Source organism: Nothoprocta perdicaria, unplaced genomic scaffold (genome assembly GCF_003342845.1).
Source record: "Nothoprocta perdicaria isolate Ctin4 unplaced genomic scaffold, notPer1 scaffold_50, whole genome shotgun sequence".
In the NCBI taxonomy this organism is placed as follows: Eukaryota; Metazoa; Chordata; class Aves; order Tinamiformes; family Tinamidae; genus Nothoprocta; species Nothoprocta perdicaria.
This window is the reverse complement of record NW_020455755.1, coordinates 1,356,208-1,380,022: the sequence shown is the minus strand read 5'-3', so window position 1 is coordinate 1,380,022 and position 23,815 is coordinate 1,356,208. Positions and strand designations below refer to the sequence as shown.

Below are 23,815 nucleotides of genomic sequence, written 5' to 3'. Positions count from 1 at the left end.
ACACACACACACACACACACACACACACACACACACACACGCTGTATGGAAGGCCAGACAAACAGTGCCACAGAAGGACGCACACAGCAGCTCATGCACACACAGGCTGTATGGAAGGACACAGACACAGCGGAACAGAGAGCTGCACGCGCACACAAACACACACAGAGGCACAGTCTCTATGGAAGGACAGACGGACAAACGGAAAAAGTACTAGAGTATGTGGAAGGACAGACGGACACAGGCACAGTGTGGCAGTCCTTATGGAAGGACAGCCAGTGACAGTCTGTGTGGAAGGACAGACAGACACAGCGGCAATATGGAAGGACAAACGGCCACGGAGAGCCAGACACGGAGTGACAGTATGGAAGGACAGATGGACACGGACAGACAGACTGTTGATATGGAAGGACAGACACAAATACAGTGACAGTCAATATGGAAGGACAGACGGATATGGACAGACAGCGGGACAGTCAATATGGACGGACAGATGGACATGGACACATAGACACACAGAGTGACCGTATAGAAGGACAGACACACAGTGACGGTCTATATGGAAGGACAGCCGGACACAGACCCACAGTGAGAGGATGGAAGGACAGCCGGACATGGACAGATGGACACACAGCGTGACAGTCCATATGGAAGGACAGATGGACACCAAGTGACAGTATAGAAGGACAGACGGACACAGAGTCACTAAGGAAGGACAGATGGACACACAGTGCGAGTATGGATGGACACTCCCCATTGTGTCTGTCCCTCCCGCAGCGTCACCCTGTGGGTGTGCAGCACCCTTTGCCTGTTGTTGTCTCATCTGTCCATCCGGTCACACTGTCTGTCTGTCCGGTCACACTGTCCCCGTGTGCGGCCCCATCTCCTCCCTCCCAGCTCGCGGCTCCGCACACGGGGCTCGTGCGGCAGCGCCCGTCGCTGCCCCCGGAGCGCTCCCGGCTCCCGCACCATCCGATGGAGCCGCTTCGCCAGGGGCAGCGGCACCGGGGCCGGTCCCACCCCGTCTGTCTCCCACCGCAGGAAGCGCCCCCGGCTCCGGGACACGCGTCCTGCGCGCTTCCCGCTCCGCAGCCCCGCGGGGCCCTGACCCCGCGCCGCCGAGGTGCAACTTCCAGACAAACAACTTCATTTACGAGCGTGTCTCTAATTAGCTGCGGAATTAGCAAAGCAGAGTTTTCCCCCCATAGATCGGCCCAGGCCCTGAGGGAGGCTGGGGAAGGGAGAGAATCGCATTTCCAATTATTTTGTTGAATTGCTAATTTAGTTATTGTGCCTGGCGTAATTGTGATGGGTATTGGGTGTGCAATTCAATTTGTTTTAAATATTTGTGGGAAGGCTGATCAGTAATGGAGCTGACCTATTTCATGGCCCAAATTGAGAGAAGAGACTAAAACAAAAACCAGCTACAAAGCTGCGGTTTGTCTCAGTTTTTATTTTGATGTCTCTCATCCCTCTTAAGACTGTTGATGCAACAAAAGGTTTACATTAAAAGATGATGGCACTTTGATCTTGGGCTTTTGAGAGCTTACAGCTTTGGTACTTCTTTTCTTGGCATTTTAATATGTAGATATTTTAGGCTGAAGAGTTTTAAATGTGTTCTGGAGTTGCGCAGGGCCCTCCCCTGCCAAGCGGCCGGTGTTTGTGGGGCTGATGGATGTTTCTCCCCGTGGGGCTGGCAGCGGGGGCTGCTCGGGGCGCCCGGGCCCCGCTTTGGGGTCCGCGCGGGGGCAGAAGCGGCGCCGGGAGCAGCGCCCTGCGCGGGGCTGCGCGCGGGACAGACTCGCACTCCTGGGACACACACCTGGAATCGGCTCTTTTTATTAAAAGAAACTGAGGTAAGTGGAAGACGGCGGCCGCGGCCCCGGCCCCGCGCCCACCCGACGGCAGCGCAGCCGCTCGGCCCCGCGTGGAGCGGAGCCGGCGCCCGGGAGCCGCTGCCTGGAGCCGTCGGCCCGGAGCAGCCCGGGGGCGGCAGCCGGGGCTCCGGGGCCGCTTTGGCACCTCTGGCTCTCGCCGTCCCGGGCAGCGGCTCCGGGCGCGCTCCGAGGCCGCTGGCGAGAGGCAGTTATGGCACCCGGAGCCCGGGCTGCGGAGCCGGCCCGGGCAGCACTGGGGGTTGCTGGGGCTCCCCTGGGAAAGAGGCTCCTGCATCGGACGAGGGCGCAGGCTGGTTCTGAGCACGCAGCCCTGCCAAGCAGGGGCAGGAGCGCCGGCCCCACGGGCTGCCCCACGGGAGGCCCCTGCGAGTCCCTGTCCCCTAGACCGACCCCTCTGGTGCGGAGCTGAGGGAGGAGCTGTGACACCCAAGGGGCGCTTGGGGCAGTGCTCAGGGCGAGGGCTCCCGCCTCCCTCCACCACAGCCTCTACCTGCTCTTAAAACAAGGCCGGGGGCTCCTGCCCCTGCTCCCTCCCACGCTGCCCACGGGGACACGAGTGGCCGGGATGGCGGGATCGGCACCGCAGGGTCCCCGGGCAGGAGCCGCTCCCGCAGCTCCGAGGCCGGCGAGGGCAGCGGCAGCCGCCGCGTGGGCTCCCCTGGCGCCTCCACAACCCCCCGAGAGCTGCCCCGTCCCCCCGGCACCGCGGCCTCCCGCCCCTCGTGTGGAGGGACCAGCCCCGCGTGGCGCAGGGGCGGGAAGGGCCCCTCAGGGCCAGCAGGGAGGGCGCGCAGGAGCGGCCGGGGCTCTGCTGCCCTCTCCCTGCCCCAAAGCCACCCAGCAGGTCCATGGAGCCGGGCACGGTGCCGCGGGGGCCCCCCGGGCTCCCACGTTGGCACTTGTGAGCAGGAGCAGGCGGCGCAGCGCCAGGCGTCACGGCACCGCGTGCCCTTCATGGCCTGGCCGGGCCGCCCCGCCGGGCCACGCTCTGCCCCGCTGAATAAATAAGGTACCGTGAGAGGGACGCAGCCCGCGGCCGCTCGCCCGCGCGGGCCTCCGCCGTGTCCACGGGCGCCTCCTCCGCACAGGCTGCTCCGCAGTCCCTGCAGGCGGCTCGAGGGCCCGTCCGGCCCCGCGCCCGCTGCCGGGAGCGCCCGAGGCCGCCGCGCCTACGTCGAGGAGGGCGAGTCCATCGTGGAGAGGATGCGCACGATCTCGGCTCGCTGCGTGGGCGAGATGTGCTGGGTCATGTGCACGATGGAATCCATGGCCACCTCGGGGTTGGCCTGCACCAGGCTGCAGAGAGGCGAGAGCTTCAGCCGCGGCGCCGCGCGCCCGTGTCCCCTCTGTGCCCCCAGCCTCCCCTCCCTGCCCTTCCGTCTACCGATGGAAATGAGCCCCCCATGCGGCCCCAGCGCTCCCTCGGGACAGGCACCAACGGGGCTGCAGCGAAGGGGGTCCCAGCCCCGGGGCCACCATGGGTGACACCGGCTGTCCCGCACGGCGCGACCCCCGGCAGCGCCAGGACGCGCGGCGCCGGCCCCGCTCACCTCCGGATCTGCTTCAGAATGTAGTCCCGCGAGATGTACTTGATGTTCTCATCCACCACGGAGCGGACGCCCTCCTCCTCCGCCAGCTGCTTCTCCAGCCACTCCACGAGGTCCTTGTTGCTGTCCCACAGATAGGCCTGCGAGCAGAGCGGGCGTCACCCCTGGAGCCCCTTCCTCGACGCGACCAGCGACTCCGGCTAAGCCGGGCTGAAATACTGGCCGCCCATCCCCTGCTGGGCTTCCACGCACCCAGCCGCCCTTCAGCACAAGTCACAGGACGGTCGATTTCTTGTGACCCTCCTGAACCAGCAGCACCCCGGAGGGATGAGGCCGGGGACGCTGCCCATCCCGGGCTCCCTGTCACCCGCAGCTGGTGCCACCTGCGCCACAGGCGCCATGCCCTGCGTCCAGCCACCCCACAACAAGCCCCTTCTCCTCCCAAGATCCTGCCCCCCGATATTTGCTAGCTAGTTGACTACATAATAACTCAGGAGGGTGTTAGCCGCCTAATAGCCTTCTCGCTCCTCTCTCCTCCTCTCATTTTCTTTACAAATCATTTAAGAATCGTTTTGTTAATGGCTTCCGGAAAAGCAAGTACCACCATTAGCACTCATTCATATTTATGTCATTTTATTTGGGTAATTAAACACAAAGCTCGTCATTTAAAGGTGCACTATCCTTCTCTGTTATCACTAACGAAGTCAAAGTCAGAATGACAATGAGCTCGGCGGGCTAATTTAATCGGTGGCTCTGGGACGGGGAGGCGGCGGGGGGCACCGCTCCAAGGGGAAGCCCCAGCCAGGATTGGGATGGGGATGGGAATTGGGATCGGGATCGGGAGCTTTGGGTACTGGCTGCAGAGCCCGGCCTCGGACACGCAACGGGGAGGCACCAGGCGGCTGCCCGGCTCCCATCATGGCCCCTTTCCTTAAACATTATCCATAGGATTGACTCAAAACAGTGATGTCATTTCAGTCTTACGATTTTGCTTATTTCATTGTTTTTTTTTTCTTATTGTTATTTTAAACTTGGTCATTTCTGCTCCTTGTTTCTGCCCCTAGACATGCCAGGAATGCTCCCTGCATACAAAGCAGGGCACTTGGGAAGATTTCAGGGAAGGGAAAGAAGCCCAGCAGCTGCCTCGTGGTTGCAGACCTGCATAAAGCTAGATTTACCCAAGAATCCCAAAGCTTTTAGTTTAGGAGAATATTTAATACTCTTATTAATCATTTTTAATCCGTTTGCTTTTAATTAAGAAACAGCATGATGCTTTCCTATCAACATATGCCAGGGAGCAGATTAATTGTGGCTTAAGATAACTCTCCTTGATTGGTGTAATGTATTAGCTAACGAGATGCCCGCTTTTAAAGACACTCAGACACTACCTTGGAAAACTGCTGCCCTCCAGGGAACACTCCCCCCTTCCTGCCTCTGGAACCCCTTGAGTGTTTGTGACTTAAAATACCAAAATAAAATAAAATAAAGGGTCCAGATTGGAGGATTGCAACAAAAACAAGCCAAGAGCAGCGCCAGCGATCGCTCTGCAGAGATTGCCAGCCTCAGGATTCAAGCACGACTAGAAGCAGAAATCCCAGGCAAGCTTCCAGACGAGGAGGGTGCCAGGGCCCCTTCCCCAGCCCGGGGGTCCTGTCCCACAGAGCCGCAGGGCAGGGACTAAAGGAAACAGCCACAAACTGAAGCACCAAAAGTTCCACGGGAACTTAAGGAAATAAATCCTGACAGAGAAGGTGCCAGAGCCTGGCACAGGCTCCCCAGGGAGGCTGTGGGGTCTCCTTCTCTGGAGATCTTCCAAATCCACCTGGATGCCACCCTGTGCCACCTGCTCTAGGTGACCCTGTGTGTGCAGGCGTTTGGATAATAAAAAGTAGCTCAATAAAGCTACTCATGACCAGGAAAACTGCCCAAAAGTTCTTGCTCATCACCTAAAAAAGTCCCCTGACATTGTAATTAAAAAACAGACCTCAGTGCCCTTTTGGGAGGACCTCATTGAACTTAAGCCCAGGAAAGACAACTGCCCTGGAGAAACTGCTTTTTCATTTACCTTTACGGTCCCTTCGACTTCCACAAACCAGCGCCTCAGCATAGCCTGGATTTGCCCATCGGTCAGCTCAGGATTGGCATCATGGATCTTCTTCTTGACTACGTCTTCCAGCAGAAGACGTCTTAACCTCCAGTAGAAGAACGTACGGGAAGTTTTCCAGTCTAGAATGTCCTGCGACGTGGAGCGGAGAAGGACAAGTGAGGAGGGACATTTTCCGTGCTCGGGGAGGAATGTGTGCACTCACACACACTCAGTTCTGCTGCCTGCACGAGCTGTGCAGAGGCTCCTGTTCGGGAGCTTTGAAGACTTCCACGTGAGCCCCTGACACAGCGTGTGGCCTCCTTCCCCGCTGCAGGGACACAGCTCGCAGGTGAGCAGCACAACCCAAGAAATCAGTGCTCGAGGGGAGAGGGAAGCAGCGAAACCTGCACCTAATGGGCCAGGGTTAGAACTCTGACACGGGGACTTGGGTTCTGCTGCTTCCTTACAGCCCTTCCCATCTCCGAGGGCCACCACGGGCCGCAGACCCTTCGGGGCTGCCAGTTCTCAGCTGGGTCAGCCCGTGCCAAGCCCTCCCGCAGTGTCCCGAGGGAAGGGCCCTGCTACTCACGGTGATGGCCCCTTTCTCCTGCATGCGGCCCGGCGTGTCGTGCAGGTCTGCAAACTGCATGGCTACCTGGTGGTAAATGGGAGTGAGGAATTCCTCCCGCTCCTTCAGCTTCGTCTCCAGCTCTTTGCGGTCGGCGGGGCTCAGCTCAGGCGTACCTGCAAGCGGGCACAGCTCCGAGTCAGACACTCGCTCCTAAAAGAGATTAATGTCCCTACACGCACTTCGTTTAGCCAGAAACACGGGCAATGTCACACCACATATTCAGCCCCAGGTTTTCCTGTAGGCTGGTTCCTACTAGCAGCTGTTACTACCACTGTCTCGTTAGGAAAACAAACAAGTTATGGATGCTAAAAATCCCCACGGAGCATTGGCTTTAGCAGTGATTGACACACACCGGTTTCGCTCAGGATGATGGACAAGAGGAAAACTGTGTCAAGAAGATGTCCTATGGAGTTCATAATTTTTAGTTTACCTTAAAACACCGAGCTCAGATAAAATTAGCTTTGGTTAAAACAAACGCACTCGTTAAAACAATTTCTGATTAATGTCACCCCATGAAGGCACTAGCCGGACGGCATGGTGCCAGACCAGAATGACACCCGCAGGGTGCTACTGGGACCCCCAGCTGCATCAAGGTGCTCCTCACAAAGCTGCCCGGCGCCCTAAGCTCAGACACCTGGGTTCAAAAGGAACTCGTGGTGACCACGACTCAGCCACCCTCATTTTCAGAAACCATCTAGAGGCCTCCTCTTCTCTGTGCAGTGCCAGGTCCAATGAATGGCTGAGAGCAGCTGCTCCTCTGCAATGCCAAGAGCCGAAAGCCCCTTTCTCCCCTCCTGCAGAGAGCTGGAATGGGACAGAGCAGTTTGCACAACCCGACACAAGGGCAACTCTTCACCGATCCTGCAGGAATTTACCCCAATCAAGGCTGGCCCTGGGGCAAGCACGGCAGGTTGATGCTGCCTGCAGCCTGCTTAAAAACACCCGTGCAAGAGGTGCTTGTGCAGAGGCCTGGTATTTAGAGCCCATTTGGGTTCAGCTGAAGGCTGTGGATACAAGCGGGATGCAAGCAGGATTACAAGCAGGATGCAAGCTTGCATCCTGCAATCAGAGGAGGATTGCACGATGAGGATGAACGGAGGAGGACGCCACGATGCAAAACTGAGTGCCATGCCAGCCACAAGCCTAAGAAGCCAACGGAGAACCTGGAACAAAAGCGGGCGCTGCGCCTCAGTGCTGGACATGCTCTGTCTTATTATCTTGCAGCCTGAATATCACGACTGTGTTTTGTGGTATGTGAGCACCACCAAGCTCCTTTTTGCTGTTTTTAATCTTTATTGTTTGCGAAGGAATGTCAATGGGATTAAATGCAACATCTATTGTAACATCAGCACCTATTGTTAAACTGTCAGGCGCCGGGCGGCCGCCGCCGAGGCAGTGGCTGCACGAGGCAGAGCAGGACGAGCGGCAGCGGCGCGGGGATTGTCCAGCCGGACAATAAACAGCTCTGGAATCGAAGCCGAGAGCCGGAGCCAGCCAAGTGCCTCTCAATAAAACCAGACAAAATCAGCAGGCAGATGCGTTAGGGGAAAACAACAACAGGGAGCACTTTTTTCACACAATGCGCAACCCAATGGGGGAAACTGTTGCCATGGGACGTTCTGGATGCCAAGAGTACAACTGGATTTGAAGAAAAGTCATGCAAGAAAAGTCTGCCGTAGACTTCTTGGGTGATGCCTGTGCTCTTTCCTGCAGCATCTGCTGCTGGCGGTGCCGGATCCGGGAGCGGAGCCCCGGGAGCACCATCACTCAAGGCTGGGCTCCGGGCTCCTGGCTCCGACCCGCCAGGGGCTCTGCCTGCAGCTCCCTGCTTTTCCTTCTCCTTTCCCTTTTCCTTCCTGCTTGGCACAAGCTGGTTTGTATTTCCTTCCAAACGAGGACAGGGCTGGGTATTCTCCACACACTCCTCGAAAAGCCCCAGGTCAGCTGGACAGCAAATCCTTCTAGTGAAGGAATGTTTTCACGCATCTCCCAATATAAATGCTGCCTAACCTCCCAAATGCGGTTAAGAAGCTTTTAATTAAGAGAAGCTACTCTTAGAACCTTCAGAATTAAAAATTATATATATTTATCCATGTTACGTTCCCCAGCTCCCTGTTTTAAATGGCAAGGCGTGCACTTAAGGCAGCAATGCTCATGCATTCTGGCCGAGCTGCCACCCTCTTGTACAGCCAAACCAGCCAGGCCCAGTAATGATTTAGGTGAGATTAACAAATATGTCAATGTCTATTTTCTGCTTAATTTAAAAGCAGCGTCTATAAAGATTTTTGACTTCTGAACCCTGTTCTCCTGAAAGAAAGAAGGTAACAATGAGGAGGGGGGATAAAGAGTGATTATCCCATCATCGATCGTTTGTCAGGAGCATTTCTTATTCACTGGACTATTGTAAAAAGCTAAGCTCTCGATCAATCCTGTAAGCCCCCTGTACAATTAAATATCTTGGAATGGTTTTCTTTCTTTTCTAGTCAGATCTTGAGGCCTCAGGGTTTTTCGGAGAGCTTGGGCTTTATTTATTTATTTCGCAGAAAAGTCTCCCTCCACAAATCTTGGGAGGAAAGAAGAGGGGAGCTAAAATATGGGATTCCTTTGCTCTAAAGGTACTACACAGTTAATGAAACCGCCCCAGTTTAAATCATAGGAGCGCTACAGACCTCTCGGTATGGATCGGCTGCCGATCGATGGAGGGACAAACGCGGCAGCGCCGGGAACGGGCCGCGGGGCCGGGACACGCGCCGGGGTGCGAGGAGGGCAAGCGGCGGCTCCCCTCGCTGCCGGGCGCACGCGGCCCTGGGGCTCGGCGCCGGGGCTGCTCCCTCGCTGGCGTTTCCTTCCTTTCTGTCTGCCTTTCCTGGCTGTCGCAGTGATGGAGTTGACAACTTACCCTGGGGAAGCATCAGGGACACGGACAGGGAAGCGGCTGGCGAATCTCTGCTGAAGGTCGAAGAGCGACGCGCACGAGGCTGCTCCAGGCCTGGAGCCAGCGCTGCCGCCTGCTCCCGCGGGAGCAGCCCGTGTCCCAGCGCCCGGAGCCCCTCCACAGCACCGGGCACACGCTGCAGTGAACCAAAGGGGACCTCCACAGGGCAAGAGGCCGCGCGCCCGCAGGACTCGCGCGCCCGCAGGGCTCGCGCCGCGGGGCCGGCCGCTGCTTTACGGCTCCCATGGGAGAAGAAGACTTCAGCGGAGCTGCCCTCCCTGCGCAGACAAATGCAGAGGCAGCGGCCATAAATCCCGCGGGAGCCCTCGCCCGCGGAGCGCTCCGGTATGAATTTATACGCCTCTCCCCGAGTTAAGCGGCAGCCTCACGGCAGAGGAAGCAGCCCCTAAACTATTGTGATTTGTGCCCCGCTGCGCGGCAGCCCCGCGGGACGAGCGGCCGGCGGCGGCTCCGGCCGGGGAGCGGCCGGCCCGCGCGGGCGCCGGGCCCTTAATAACGGCCCTGCCGGCGGCGGCTCCGCGGCTCCGTGAATCACGGCCTCCCATAACGGTCAGGAGCAAAGTGCTTTTTTTTAAATATGACCAGTTTAGCAGGTTAGACAAAATGACTTCAAGAAATGTTATTGTAGGTTCCCCCTGATTGCAGAGAGCCGGGCAGCTTCTGAATCAATTTGATGGTTTATGGTTTCCAAGCTGCTAAAATGTGGGATTTTCTCCCTCGCCCTCGCACAGCCGCACGTTTCCTCGCTTGGTTTTTCTGCCTATTCCAGGCCACACGAAGGGGCCTCCCCAGATTTCCCCAATGGTGCAATCCTTACAGGCAAATCCATTGCACCATTCCAATGGTGCAATCCTTACAGGGAAATCCGTTTCTTCCCAGAAGACACTCATTCTGGGATTCATTACAGCCCTTCTTGCCAGCAAAGCACTTAAACCACAGGGCAGCCTGGGTTGAGGGGGGTCCTGTGGAAACAAGCTCCACTCTGCACCCAACGGCATCAAGAGCAGCTTTATCGCTGTCCCATTTAATTCCACACCTGGAACAAAACTCAACCTTTCCACCCCAATCTCGCCCTCTCTCCAGCTCCCCTTAGGCCTGGCCTAAGGGAACTGGCCTCCAAGGCCTGGCCTGCAGGAACTCAGCAAGGGCTGCAAGACCAGCAGCCCCTTCCAGGCCGCCCCGCAAGAGCGGCACGGACAAGGTCACTCAGAGCGCGCGTCCCTGCAGACACGGGCGGGTTCTGGTTGTCGTTGCTTGTTTCTTTAAATGAGACTGCTTGTAATTGCTTCACTAAATATTCAGCAGGATTTATGGTATAAAGGTGCAGTATGAAATACCAGTGAAGGTCACACGGGCTCACGACAGGGGTTGAAACATCACGGTCCAGCTGCGCCGAGCTCTGCGCTGCCCTGCTCCCCTCCAGCAGCTCAGGCCTCAAGGCAGCGGTGCAGCAAATGGGCCAAGTGTGGCGGGTGGAATTCCAGAAAGTGGGCACTGGGGGGATCACCTACCACCCTGCTGGGAGAAAAACTGGGGATGCCGATTGTCACCAAGGGGCTGACGGGCACGGGCGCTTGCTCTTCCAGACTGCAAATTAAGCACTTGCATGCAGAGGCTGTCCCGAACATCGGCACTGCCTAAAAAGACAAGAAGTTGCAGCTCCGCTCACTGCCGAGAGCAACGTTTCTCTTAGCTGTTAACCAAGCAAAGAGACGGTGTTTTGATTAATTACAACACAGACAACAACGAAAAAGACTAGACTAAAAGGACTAGACTTCTGAACTGCAATTGAACTTCCCAGGAAAAAGCTGGGAATGAAGCAGGTCACAGCATGGAAGTCTCCAGGCACTCAGGAAACCGCTGTTCCCAGGAGCCCAGGGCCCTGCAGGTTGGCTGTGCCCCGTGCACGGAGGAACGGGCAGCACCACCAGCTCAGCTCTGCAGCTCCTTCCTGGGAAGCTCCAGAAATGTCTTGCAAGCTCTTTGGCCTATTACAGCGAGCAGGACATCAGGAACCAGCAGCCAGGGCTCATTTTATCTGCGGAGCGTTGAGGGCGCTTTAGAGCATCTGTGTTTGCGAGTTCTGGAGCAGCAGCCCCTCCTCACACCTTGGGCAAGGTGTCACCAAGTACAAATACATAAATACAGACACACACAGGTAAAATATGGGCATTAACTAGAAAAAAAAAAAGACACATGCCAGCAAATAGGCAACCGCCATAGGACTGGCTGAAGAGGATATTTACACTACAGTCAGATCTACCAGATGAATAACAGGCGTCTCCCTTTTAGTCTGAGACAGATCAATGAGAAAAAATGAGAAAACGCACTATCCAATCTTGCTCTAACTGGAGCCATTTTGCCATTCCTTTCACTAAAATTGGCCCAAATCTTTGCTCACATTACATTGTGCAGCCGGCGCATTACACACATAACCCTCTTACGCTCGATGCCTGAAATCTGCATGACCAAGTTCATTTTGCTGCCTCCCCTAACCGCTTTGCTCTCGCTGCAGCAAAGCACCAGCACGCAGCGGCACCCTCGTGCCGAGGGCGCTGCCGACGGGCGGCCGCTGTCCCCTCCCCGCAACACCGAGCCCGGCTCTGAGTGACGTTCCAATAAACCACGGGGCTAATCAACATTTCAGCAATAGTGCCAGGGAATTGATAATGAGCAGATTTATGTCAAATTATTCAATACGCGGCAGGCCGGGCGCTCCCCGCTCGCGCGGCCAGCGCGGGGTGTGAAGATGCTGCAGCCGAGTCCTCGTCCCGGCGCCCGCCAGCAGCGCCCGCCCTGCTCTTCAGCAGCTCCGGGGAGGGATGACAGCCACTCAGGGGTTAAAGAGAGGCAGTGAACCCCCAGCTAATGAGTAAGAATTCAGCAGGCGGTGTAAGATAAATGGAGCTTTCTCTGCTTCTGCTGGAGTCAGCATGAACTGCGGCCCTGCGGCTTGTTTGTGGCAAATGGAGTGCGCGAAATATCAAAGGGCAGTGATCCAGAAGAAGACCGACTTTGACAAATTTTAAATTGGCCAGAAAGAAAACCAGCAAAAAAAAAAAAAAAAAGAAAAAAAAAAGAGAAAAAATTATGCAATTCCATGTGTCCTGCTTTCCTGCTATGGCACGGAATTAGTGGCAAAACAACAGCAATGATTGCCCGATGCTGGGAGCAATTACGAGCCATCTAAGTGAGATGCTTATCAGGCAGTGAAGCTTTTAGAGCTCTCTGTACGTACAGTTGTAAGTGACTTGCTCTGGCGTTGCAGTCATTTTAATTAAAGTGTATGGAGTTTGCTGGGAGTAATTACCCAGTGCAGGGGAGGGGGGGAAGGAAAGCCCCTGCACGGGCTCCTGCCTCCTCCCTCTGCATTTTGAGGCCGGGGTAGCAATCTGCTTGTCCTTGTCCCCGCGGGGCTGAGGCCGCTTTGGGAGCAGAGGAGTGGCCGTTTTTTCTGGCCAGGCTGAGATTGAGCCCTCTCCAAGGGCCTCCTGCAGCACTGCCCATTCCCATATCCCGGCCACGCGTCCCGTGGGATGGGAGAGGGGCAGGGACCCCTGGCGAGGGGCAGCGCGACTGCCACCGCAGCCTGTGGCCACCTCCCCTGGCCCTGGGGACGCTGCACAGTCTAGCACGGGCCAAAGCTGGTTCTTCCGTGGAAAGAACCCCCTGCTGCACCTACAAACAGTGACATTTGTTTTCAGAAGCAGGCAAAGAGCAGCGCGTATCCCTCCGGATCTGGCCGTCCCCTTCCTCCGCTGCAGCAGCACGCAGCGCGCACAAGCAAGGTCTCAACTCCAACACATACCAGCGCAGAGGCATATTTTAAAATTCTCTTTTAAATTGAGAAAGAGTGGATGCCATCAAAGACTTGAGTTATAAGCTGACTTTCAGACAGCAGTCTGATGCTTAATATTTGCTGCACCCTTCCCAGTTACTGCTCTCTTCCAAAGGTGGACTGGAATGGTTATTTTGGTATAAATTGTTGTGCTACCATAAATTTAAAAAAAAGTTTTTCTCCTGAAGGATCCCAAGAGGATTTGTAAATTCAAACTATACCCACAAAGTGCACTTCCTTCACTACGAAACTCCAGTATGTTGTGGAGGAGCAAAGAGGCTCTGTATGGTTATACTTCTAGAGCAGACTTGGTAGAGAACTCTTTAAAGAGTCTGCTCCCCCAAGAGAGTACATACCAGACACTAAGTGCGTTTTGCTAAATACTCTTTCAGTTAACTGGGAATACACCAGGCTTTGGGATCTCTTGCAACAAAAAGCCCGCTATAATCCGGTAGGTGCAGCGCACCGAGCATTGGAAATTACCCTGTGTTTTTGGGAGAAGGTGAAGAATATTGCACGCTGTTGAAACTGCAGCACGGACAGACATCATCACTCGTAACTGCCTCACACCCACAGTGACAGCCCAGCAAACATCTCTGACCAAATCCTTAGCTTTGCCAACAGACACCAGCTAAGGTTTGGCCCAGGATGTTCTGAAGCAGCAGTTGCTGAGAAGGAACCCAGGGTTAGGCACGTGTGTGTAAGGCTGAATCATTTTAAAGGAGAAAAAAAAAAGGTTTAAGAAGATGCTCCATCCATTACACACACACGGGGTCTGCTCTACGTACACGGGTATCACCTCCCACGCATACATACATGCAGCTTGTCTCATCTGGTTTTCTTCCCAACTTAGATGACAGTAAATAAAAATTATCATGAATTTGATAAAACGCCTGAGTGCCCCTTTTTAAGGTCTATAAACACATTCATTAGCTACCAGCTGAACGGATCATTGATCCCCAGCACCCAAGTGCAGACGTACCCAGTCGCTCCGCCAGGCGCATGTAGATGGGGTCCACCCGCCTCATCGTCTTCACCAGATCTTTCCTGCGGAATTTGATTTCTACTGTCCCCTCCGGTTCCAGGATTCCTCCTCTGATCGGTGACGGGAAAAGAGAAAAGAAAGGCACTTTCAGGTCATCAGACAAGGGGAAACACAAAATGGAATGGTTCAACGTTGTCTAGAAAGTATGCAGAAAAGAGAGAAGAGGGGTGGAGGGAAGGAGAGAAAACAAAGAGAAGGGAGAACAAGAAAGAAAGATTCTTAGCTATTATTTATCCAATGCCATAAATGCATAAAAGGCTTCACAGAAACACGTCTATCCAATTATATGTGCAACACAGGCTGCTGCAAACACCACTTTTCGGTAGGCTCTTTCAAGCTGTGACCCAAGAGCCCCTTCAAATGGTTGCAAGCCTTATGAAACAAACCAATTAACCAAGCACTTTCATTAGCGATCCTGCCCACTTCCCAGGTCACAGCCAGAGGAAAACGTCACCAGGAACTTAGGCTTGGTAAGTAAAATCCCTTCCGTCTTGAATGGTGAAGGTCTTTTAGAACAGAGTGAAACTCCCCAAACCCGTACCTGAGAGACCCTACAATCGCCACACTTATTTAACCTGCAAAACTGTACATGAAGGCAGTCACTTGCAAGCATGAAGCAGCACGTGCAAATACCTGGCCAACAACCTCATCCTCTGGGAGCTTCCCATTCCACCAGCAACGGTGCCTCAAAGCAGGAGGCTGTGGGAGGAGGAGGAGGCCGCCCTACCTGCTCTCCCGGTCCGCGTACATCTCCATGTGACGGGGATTAATGGTGGGATCAATGACAGCCCAGGAGCCTCCTCGCAGCTCCGCCTGCGGCGGGATGTAGATGAGCACGGGCTGCCGATACTCCCGCAGGCCGTCCACGATGTAGGCGCCGAACTTGAGCACTTGGTCGTACATGTCTGCAGGGAAAGCAGAGGGCACTGAAGGCACAGCGCGCCAGCCGGGGGGACGCCGGCCGCTCCGCTCTCCCCGCACGTCCTCCTGCCACCGTCACCATCACCATCGTCACCTGTCACCTCAGCCTGGCTCACTGGGACTCCTCGAGACGCCCCATTACCGACCTTCTCGCTCCAGCCAAGGAGGATTTCGGCAATTCGGAAGTTTAACCCACATACTGTGACCTGAACACGGCTGCATCCGCTCAGTTTCACACTCACGAATATGGAGCCAGACTGAAATTCATGGAATGTGCATGGGACACTGACGAGCAGGGGACTTTTTGCACAGCTTGATAAAGATCTGCATGTGGGGAGGGTTCATATATAGAAAAGAATTCTTCTCTTCCTGCATTACAATTTAAAGTATTTTGTGTAAAATTAGTAACTCCACCATGTAAAGACCATGCAGTTCGTAAAGAACACAGACTGAAATATATATATTGCTATATGCTATTATATATGGCAGCATCAAGACGAACACATGTCCATTAATTCACCTGAAATCCCTACAGAACCCGGAGCATCCTCCTTTCTGGGCAGGAGGCGACTTCAGGCGAGGTCCCCACAGCATTTAACCCCCGTGTAAAGGCCAGCATCACCCAGGACGCAGCCCCGGCGCCACGGGCAGCACAGCCCAGCTCCTCCTGCGCTCTCTCCAGTTCCTTTGCAAGGGCATTATCCAAGCACCCCAGAAAAGGCGTTTCACATTCTCACATTTTCAATTCTTTAAGAAACTTAAAGAAATTTCTATTCTTTACGAAACTTCAAGTGCTGATGAAGAGAAGAAAAATCCATTTCCTGCTACTCAGAACAAACACAAATTCTGCCTGAGACAGTGGGGACTAAGAACCAAGCCAAACGCCAACCTTTTCATTTCACTGTCCTGAGCGAAGAAAAAGACCTCAAAAGGGGTGACAAATTTATTACTAATTACACAATTATTTTATTATGTAGTGCTAGTAATAAACCACTTGAAGTACTTTCAGCTAATTCTAGTGTTAAGAAAATAATTGCTTGATTCAAATTATTTTAACTGAATTAATTCTTTACTAGACATTTTTTACTAGTGCTACATAATAAAATAATTGCATAATTAGCAATACATTTTTCACTCCTGCCAAGGGTATATATTTTACTCAGCTTAGGTGCAGAATAAAAAAAAGCGCTGCTTGTTTGAACAAGGGAGAGGGAGGAAGAGCAGAGAAACTTTCTATTCCCAACATCTTCCTGAGCTTAGCTGGGCATCAGCAAGGTCAGGGAACTACTTCTGTGACTGGAATGCTTTCAAGAGGAGGCTATTACGCTCTCCACAAGCACGAGCTTCTCCACCATGTGCTTCTGTACGCAGTTATCTGCGCTGGGATCACAAAGTAGAGCTTTTCCTAGAGCCCACAGCAGGCTTAACTCAGTATTTTATATATGTATTTATACCGACTTCTTTTAGGAGGTAAAACAGAGGCGCAGAACTAGGGAAGGTCTCAGGAACACTGCAAAGACAACCCAAGCGAGCTGCCTTCGTGCACGCTCGTGCGTACACTGCAAGCGATGTCACGAGCCCGCCGGGATCAGCAGGCAGCACCTCGAGGGGAACACGGCGCTCGGGCGCGCTGGGCTGCAGGCTCCTGCTGGCCCTCCTGGAGCGTCACGTGCCAGCCACGGTGCCCACGCACGCCGAGACCTAGAACAGCCTTTTCATTACGGTTTAAATTCTTTTGTTGTTATTTACAACCTGGCCCAGGAAAAAATAATAAGTAAAACATGAAAAAGCAACTGCGAGTGACCCTGTAGCACAGGCAGCGCCGTGGTTTAATGTCGCCGGGATTTGCATGCTATCAAACTATTCCTGCCGAGTCCGAGACCCCGGTGCTAATTTCCAGTGAATTTCACGCTTGATGTCTCCCCGTCGTGGGTCACTGCCGGTTCGCCCAAATAAACCACTTCCAAATGGCTCCTCCATCTAAATATTCAAGCCAGTTTTTATAATTTAATTTTGCATTATGCTGAATAACCTTCCGGCCAGATGGAGCTCATTGGGGAAACCACCAGTACCATTGTGATATGCCTTTATTTATGTTATTTATTTATTTATTTTACTGCTTGAATTAGACCTCCTAGGCCGACTAGTAAAGAGGGCTTTTTTTCCCCTTCTTCTCTTCCCCTCCTCCACTAATGTCAATTTTCAGCATAGCAAGAGCTGTCTCTAATCTTTTCCTACTCATTACACACAATTTTGGAGTCATTTTACCCACAGTGCAGTCGGCTCCTGGCAGCGTGTTTGTGTGCACTGAGGGGTGGCATAATTGTTTATTTTCCCTCCCTGCATAATCCCCAACCAGCGCCGGCACCAAAACTGCAAACAACTCCCCGAGGAGCGTGGAGACGGTGCAGGCAGCCCAGCCCATCGGCACACAACGGGATGCGGAAAACGCACGGACCAACAGGGCAAAGGCCCCGTTCTGCCCTTCCTCCCCGTGACCCGGCCCTCCTCCTCCTCCGAGCCAGGGGCAGACACGGGATACACAACACAAACATTGGCATTTTCACAACACTGGTCCTACCCTGCACTCCTGTCTCAAATGCAAAAGCTGTTTCTTAGGAATCCTCTCCCAAAAGGGCACTGGAAAAGAGCCCACAATACAGAAAGCCAAGGCATTTTACAACTTTTCTGAGTGTTCCTTCGTTCGTTCTTACTTTCCCTGTAAGCAGTGCAGTAGGAAAGCAGCTCAGAAAGGGAGCCCAGCAGCAGCACGAAGACCACAGATGAACCCAAAAGGTACCAGGTATTTTCTAGAGGAAAGGAACCTCCTTGTGCCATCCCCACGGAGTGCTTGGCAAACTGAACAGCTTCTTTGCATCCTGCTAACGCAACGCCAGAACCATGCAGCCTTGGGCTTAAAGCCAGAGCTGCTGCTGCTGCATTAGTGGAGCTATAACTTCAGCGCTGGCAAGGTGCCCTGCGCAGGTAAAAGGCTGTCATTTTTTCCTTAAATTTTATAGCATCTATCTCACATTCTTGGCACTTCACAAAATTCAGAGTAGCAATATGCAATGCAAAAATCTAACTGCTGCTATATTAACTGAGCAGTTTTATAACTGTTCACTTCATATGAACAACCGTTGCCACCAAAGAGTCAACTGGGAGACAGTCTTTGACATGACAATATTCGTGTGAAAAATTATCAGAGACACGCTGCTTCCACTTGACAGAACATGCCCATACGTTTCAGACGGGCAATTCCGGATGTCTCGCCCAGCCCCACTTCTAAGCTGAGGCCTAAGGACATGAAATGCTTCCCCAGCAGAAGGGGCTTCCCGAGATTAGTGTTTAATTAGCCCATGTTGGCAGCTGCAGATTTTGTCAGCAACTAAACCACTGGCACATGAGCTGCTTCTGTGCCTGCCTCGGCTCTCCCTGCGTGCCGGGCTGTGCCCAAAGGCCACGCCAGGGCACTTGAGCTGCAGCAGGGCTCTGGTGAGGGGACGGAGAGGGCACGGCGGCCCTCCCGGCCTTATCCAGGTTGATAATCACCTTTCATGCCACCGGAGAAGCCTCTCCAATTAGCGAAGACCATGAGCGGCAGCCCCTCTCTGTTGAAGTCGTTGATAGCCTGGGCAGTCTTGAAGGCAGAGTCGGGGAACCACACCTGGCCAGCCTGCTGGATGATCTGTGGTGATGGGAAAGACTGGTAAGACTTGGAACACTTATTAACACACAGCATAAAACCACAGAAACGGATGCAGGGTGCAGCCAACGAGCGCAGCTCGGGAAATGCTTAGGATCTGCTCGCCCATGGAAAAATGTGGACAACGCTTCTGGGAAAGAAGAGACACAAAAGGACATGTGGAGAAGAAGAACAGATGGGGGAGATGATGTAGGGCTGGAGTGATGAAAGCAGGTGGGGGAAAGCAAAATGTCCAAGCAGCAAGAGTACGAGCGAGAGCACAGGGACCGGTTTTTGCCTGCCAGACCTCCTGGTCCCAGGCCCTGCATCACTTGAGCCTCCCACTTCAGTCACAACAGAAGCAGGACAACGGAGCAAACGTCTCCTGTACGAACCGCCAACACAACCGCCCATTCACTTGTCCCAACGATGCTGTGCATGAACACACGACCAAGGAATGGCTGTACTTCTGGTCCCACATTTGGGACGTATTTGTGGAGGACAAGCAGCCAACACGTCCAACCTACCTTGGCCTCCGAGTCCAGGTTTGCAGGATCAGCAGGGATACTCAGCTCCACCGTTCTGGTTTCTACGGCAACTACTCCTACAGGTATTCCTCCCAGCCTGGTAACACAGAGGGAAAACAAAACTCACATTTTTTTACCATCAAAAAACTAGACATTGTTTCCAATCCTGCATATACTCAAAAGAGACAAGTAAGGCAGGCAAAAGGAAAAGGAAATGCAGCCTTTCTGAAGACTTAGGTATGAGACTGGATAATTCCAGAGACTCCTTTATAATTTTCAGAGCAAAATCTAGATGTCAAAACTAATCCCGGAGCAATGCTGTGTGTGTCGGCCACCCTAACCCTCTCCGGCTTATAGAATTCCCTGTCCCAAGGGGCTGGATGTCCCCAAGCTGTCCCCGAGCCTCCTGGCACGGCAGGACAGCAGCGGGATGCAGGGAGCCCACGTGGCTGTGGTGACAAGGGAGTCCCCGCAGAGCCGCCCTGCCGCCTCAGCCACCTCCGGCTGCAAGACGCGCACGGCAGGCACGAGGAGTGACAGGGCCTGTGTGCACGAGGGGCTTCCAAATACTCCCATTCGCTATGATTCAGAGTCTGCCTGGAAACCTGTAATTGCAGAAGCCGTCTTAAATCGGTAACTTATAACTTCTATATTAGGGCCCATGTGACCTAATAAAGAACATCTTTATCCAAGTATTACAGTTATTTATTGAACTTGAAAACAGCTCAAAACAACTTCTGTTTTCCATTATACTTCATATAAATTTTATCAGGCTAGCACATGAAGATGCTACATCTTGTTTTATAGTGTGTCCCTGGACAAGTTGCCATAGAATAATAAAAGACAATTTACAGCCAACAGCACACATATTCCAAACATACATACAAAAGATGAGTTTTGGCAGCACTTACAGTAACAATCCCAGAAGAATACATTCATATTTGTTTTTTTTTCAAAATGCCACTGCTTTTGAAAGAAGTCGGTTTCATTTGTATTATATAGACGTGTACGGGAGAGTCCAGAGCAATGTGGAATTTGTCAGAAGAAAGGAGTGAGAAGCCAAGCTAGGCACGGGCCTGAACAAAGGCACTCCAGCTTTGCTAAATCATGGATATTTTTTTTGCCTGATGTACTGCCTAACCTAACACCCTATAAATGATTAGAGCACTCTGCAAGATACAACTTTAGGGAAGTGTTACGGAGGTCAGATAAAAATACTGAAGTATATGAGGAGGTTACAGGACATCCCAAGGTCAAGCGCAGCAGCTAGAGTAGCTGAGTCCATAGTTACTTTAGGTTTCCTGTCAGCAGAGTAAAAATGTCAAAATATTCAGGGTGGAAAGGCTCTTCCAGGGCAATGGGCAATCAGGCCTGCGACCACACTGGTCACAGAGGAGGAGCTGCCGTGGAAGAGGGTGCTGAGATGCCCCCACACACGTCTGCTCTCCTGGGCATGGGCGCAGTTCGTACCTAGCCAGGCCTGTACAGTGCATGGACAGACTGATTAATTTGTGCTTTCTGCCCCAACGCATAATGTAAAGAAAAGGGTATGTTTCTCCTTATCACCTGGCTCTCCTGGAGCCTCCAAAGGAAACTCCAAAGTATTAAATATCCACAAAGTCTTAGAAGAGCAACAGAGGAACATTTTGCTCATCACAGCCTCATAATCTGGAAGTCTCATTCAGAAATTATGCAGCATTTCATTAAAATATTAGCAGAGCTCCTGAGGGCCTTTTAGAGATGTTGGGAATGGACCAAATTTGTTGAGATGCCACAGATGACTCTAGTCACACGCTCTGCTATTTCACAGCATGACCTCCGGCTCTTCTGCTCATTCAGGAGGGCTGTGTAGAGCTCTGGCTTTTAGGAGCCTAAATGAGAAATGGGAACTTTCAGTGCCAAATATTCTGGGGCCACTTGTGTAGTCGTTGCAACAGAGATAAAGAACAGCACTGACTTGTGGCTCCCTTGGCATTGCTCAGCTGGCTGCCCGTCCCGTGCCACGTCCTTCACGTGCAGCGGTGCCTCGTCCTTCTCCTTTCATCCTCCTTTTGTGCACACTTCTCCCAGGAAGCCTCAACACTGGTCATGCCTGGGCAGGACCTTATCACACGAGACAACAATTGCATCCTTGAGGATGCTGTTCTGGCACTTTAGCCTCTTTATTCCCCTCTCACTTGTTAACAAAAGAAGAAAAAAAAAAAAAAGGCAATAAAAGGCAATTAGCCAAAAACACTGACATCTACTAGGTACTGGGAGACTGCTGGGGGCAAGAGCATGAAGCTCTGTCGTGAGATGAGGTGGCAGTGCTCTGAAAGGGGAGTGACAAGGGATAAGCAGGCAGCACTAGGCAGCTCAAGCATATGGGAGATAAATGCACTCTCAGAATGGCTTTATTCTGAGAGGAAGCAGACAATCATCTCAGGAAATCCACAGTGCCTTTTTTTCTGACAAAAGCTTAAAAAAAACCCCAAAAGAACAACCCCCAAATCACTAAATGAAGTGGGGATGGAGCAGTTCTGAGCGCAGTTCTGATTTGCATTCTGCCAAAATGCAAGTTTCTGTCCGCAGGCTTCTGCTTCCTGCCAGCTCTGGGAGTTCATGGACCTGCGACAAGGAGAACCACCAACGCTGCACATACTGCCACGGCAGGGGTGTAAATCTTGAACCAACGCGGAGAGCTGCAGAATGCCGAGCAGGGGCCACCTGGCAGCAGGGCAGGGGGACGTGGTGGCCTTGGGAGCAGCGCAGAGCAGCACCAGTGTCTGACTAAGACCAGCTGTGGCGGGCGCTAGTTGGGAAAACGCTGCAGGCTACTGCATGCAAATCTCAATGCAAAGTTCCTCTCTGCAGTTTCTTACAACTTGCTCTGGTTTTAGGTAAACTTCTCTTGCAAGCCAAATGTGATTGCAAAAGAAGAAAGCATGTAACGTACCCTAAATTACATCACAGCCACAATTTTTACCTACCTTCAACAGTCTCTAAAGGAGGTTCTAAAAAAGTGTAAAGCATCAGTGACAACTTGATTTCTACAAAGGCCTAAAATCCTCTTAGAATTTACCTGGCTCTACCAACCACGACTGTCTGTGCCCAGGGCTGCATGATCTCCAGGAAGGAGCCGTTGTCAAAGAATCCACTCAACCACTGGCCTTTTTGACCTAAAGGGGAGGTGTAAATAAAAGAAAGAAAGCATGAGAAGAGGGACGTGGGATGGAAGGAAGAGGAAAAAAACAGAATATAGAAAGAGGAATTGAAATTTGTTACAAGATGCCAACTGGGGAACTTGGCACTTTTTATTTATTTATTTTTAAACAGATTATAATACAAGGGAACATTAGACAGATGAGCATTTGTCTGCCTTCAGCCATCATGTCTTATTTCATTTGCTAGTCTGCATAAAGACAGTCATTTATCAGCAAAAGCATCATTTATTGTTAAACGATGGGGTTCGGATAGCAGAGGGACTTTGCATGCTTTAAAATAAATAACTCCATTTTTTTCAAGACACTACAAACATTTGTCAAAAGGCAGCAAAGTCATTAAAGATATTTTTCAAAATGCCTATTTCTATTTTAAAACTTAGCTCACAATTTTCTCTTGACTCTAGTCTTTTCTTTAAGGAAAAGAACGTTGAAGAAATTCAGGAATAAAATATAAAAGTTTTACATTATTTAACAACTAGCCAGGACACTGGAATGTTCCACTTAGGAAACCTGAAATAAGGTACTGCAACAAGAGGCTCTGGAATACGCGTTTCTCCCTGAAGCAAAGCAAGCTCTAAGAGCCACCGTGTTGGACCAGACCATGCACTCCTCACACCTTCCTCTTGCCCTGAGAAGACACCAACTTCTTGGTGGCTTCCGTGAAATCCACCTGCTCCTTCACCGCAGGTGTCCAGCATGAGCGCAGTGCTGCGGAACCAAAGTCTTCCCGCGCCTGGTGGTCACCCTGGTCACCTCCCGGGCGCTGCTCTTGTTGGTCCCTGCTGAAGCCGAGGCAGCTCCAGGCTCAGGGCTCCTCCTGTATCTCGGCCTCTGGAACGGCGGCAACCCTGCTCCGCTTCCCGCCCCGTCAGTCATCATTCCTGCTCCCCACACAGCAAGACCAAAGCAAGGAGCTTTTCCCATATTTCACTGGGTTTTCCCGTATTTCGGCTGGGCCTCTCCTCCGACACAGCCAGCAGCAGCCTGAGAGCGCAGGCAGAGGGACTCTGCAGGCAGCTCCTTCTGCAGGTCAGGCCTCAGGACATGCTGTCCACCCAGCAACTCCCGGCCCATTACTCCATGGGCACCACCTTCCATGGGGAATAAAAGCCAACAGTCTCCCCCAGCCCTACCCCTTGGCACGGAGCCTCCGCGGGATGCTTTAATCTCAACAAGCACCTCTGCTTCTGCAAGCCCAAGCCCAAAACCAATTAAAAGTGGAGATCCAAGCAAGCTAACCTCTGCTGACTTAACCAGGATGGAGAGTGTTTTATCAAGACCAAACTTGTAATTACTGTGTTCTACATTCCCTGCCTCTGTGGCCCCACTGTAAAATGTGACCATCCATTTCAAAATTATCTCTTTATCGCGAGCCCAAAGCTGATCGTTTAGATTCTGGCCTCGTGTCGAGCGTCAGTTTGAAGAATATCACAGCAATATCTCCTCTAATAAATGGCTTTAACTTTTCACCTAGGAGA

The 23,815-nt window shown here is 52.6% G+C and overlaps 1 protein-coding gene across 7 annotated transcripts in view; it reads right to left on the bottom strand.

Annotated features, from left to right (window-relative positions):
• Positions 1 to 3,040: 3,040 nt before the first annotated feature.
• The window catches only part of ACACA (acetyl-CoA carboxylase alpha), a 109,240-nt gene continuing 88,465 nt past the window's right edge, over positions 3,041 to 23,815 (bottom strand). For all 7 annotated transcript variants that reach the window (XM_026047775.1, XM_026047778.1, XM_026047777.1 and 4 more), the window contains 9 exons: positions 22,196 to 22,292; positions 19,135 to 19,231; positions 18,475 to 18,610; positions 14,729 to 14,906; positions 13,939 to 14,051; positions 6,121 to 6,275; positions 5,511 to 5,681; positions 3,449 to 3,585; positions 3,041 to 3,194 (listed from right to left, as the gene is read on the bottom strand). In XM_026047775.1, the coding sequence (XP_025903560.1) occupies positions 3,068 to 3,194; positions 3,449 to 3,585; positions 5,511 to 5,681; positions 6,121 to 6,275; positions 13,939 to 14,051; positions 14,729 to 14,906; positions 18,475 to 18,610; positions 19,135 to 19,231; positions 22,196 to 22,292 (1,211 nt within the window). In that variant the 3' untranslated portion in view covers positions 3,041 to 3,067. The remainder of the gene's footprint in view (positions 3,195 to 3,448; positions 3,586 to 5,510; positions 5,682 to 6,120; positions 6,276 to 13,938; positions 14,052 to 14,728; positions 14,907 to 18,474; positions 18,611 to 19,134; positions 19,232 to 22,195; positions 22,293 to 23,815) is intronic.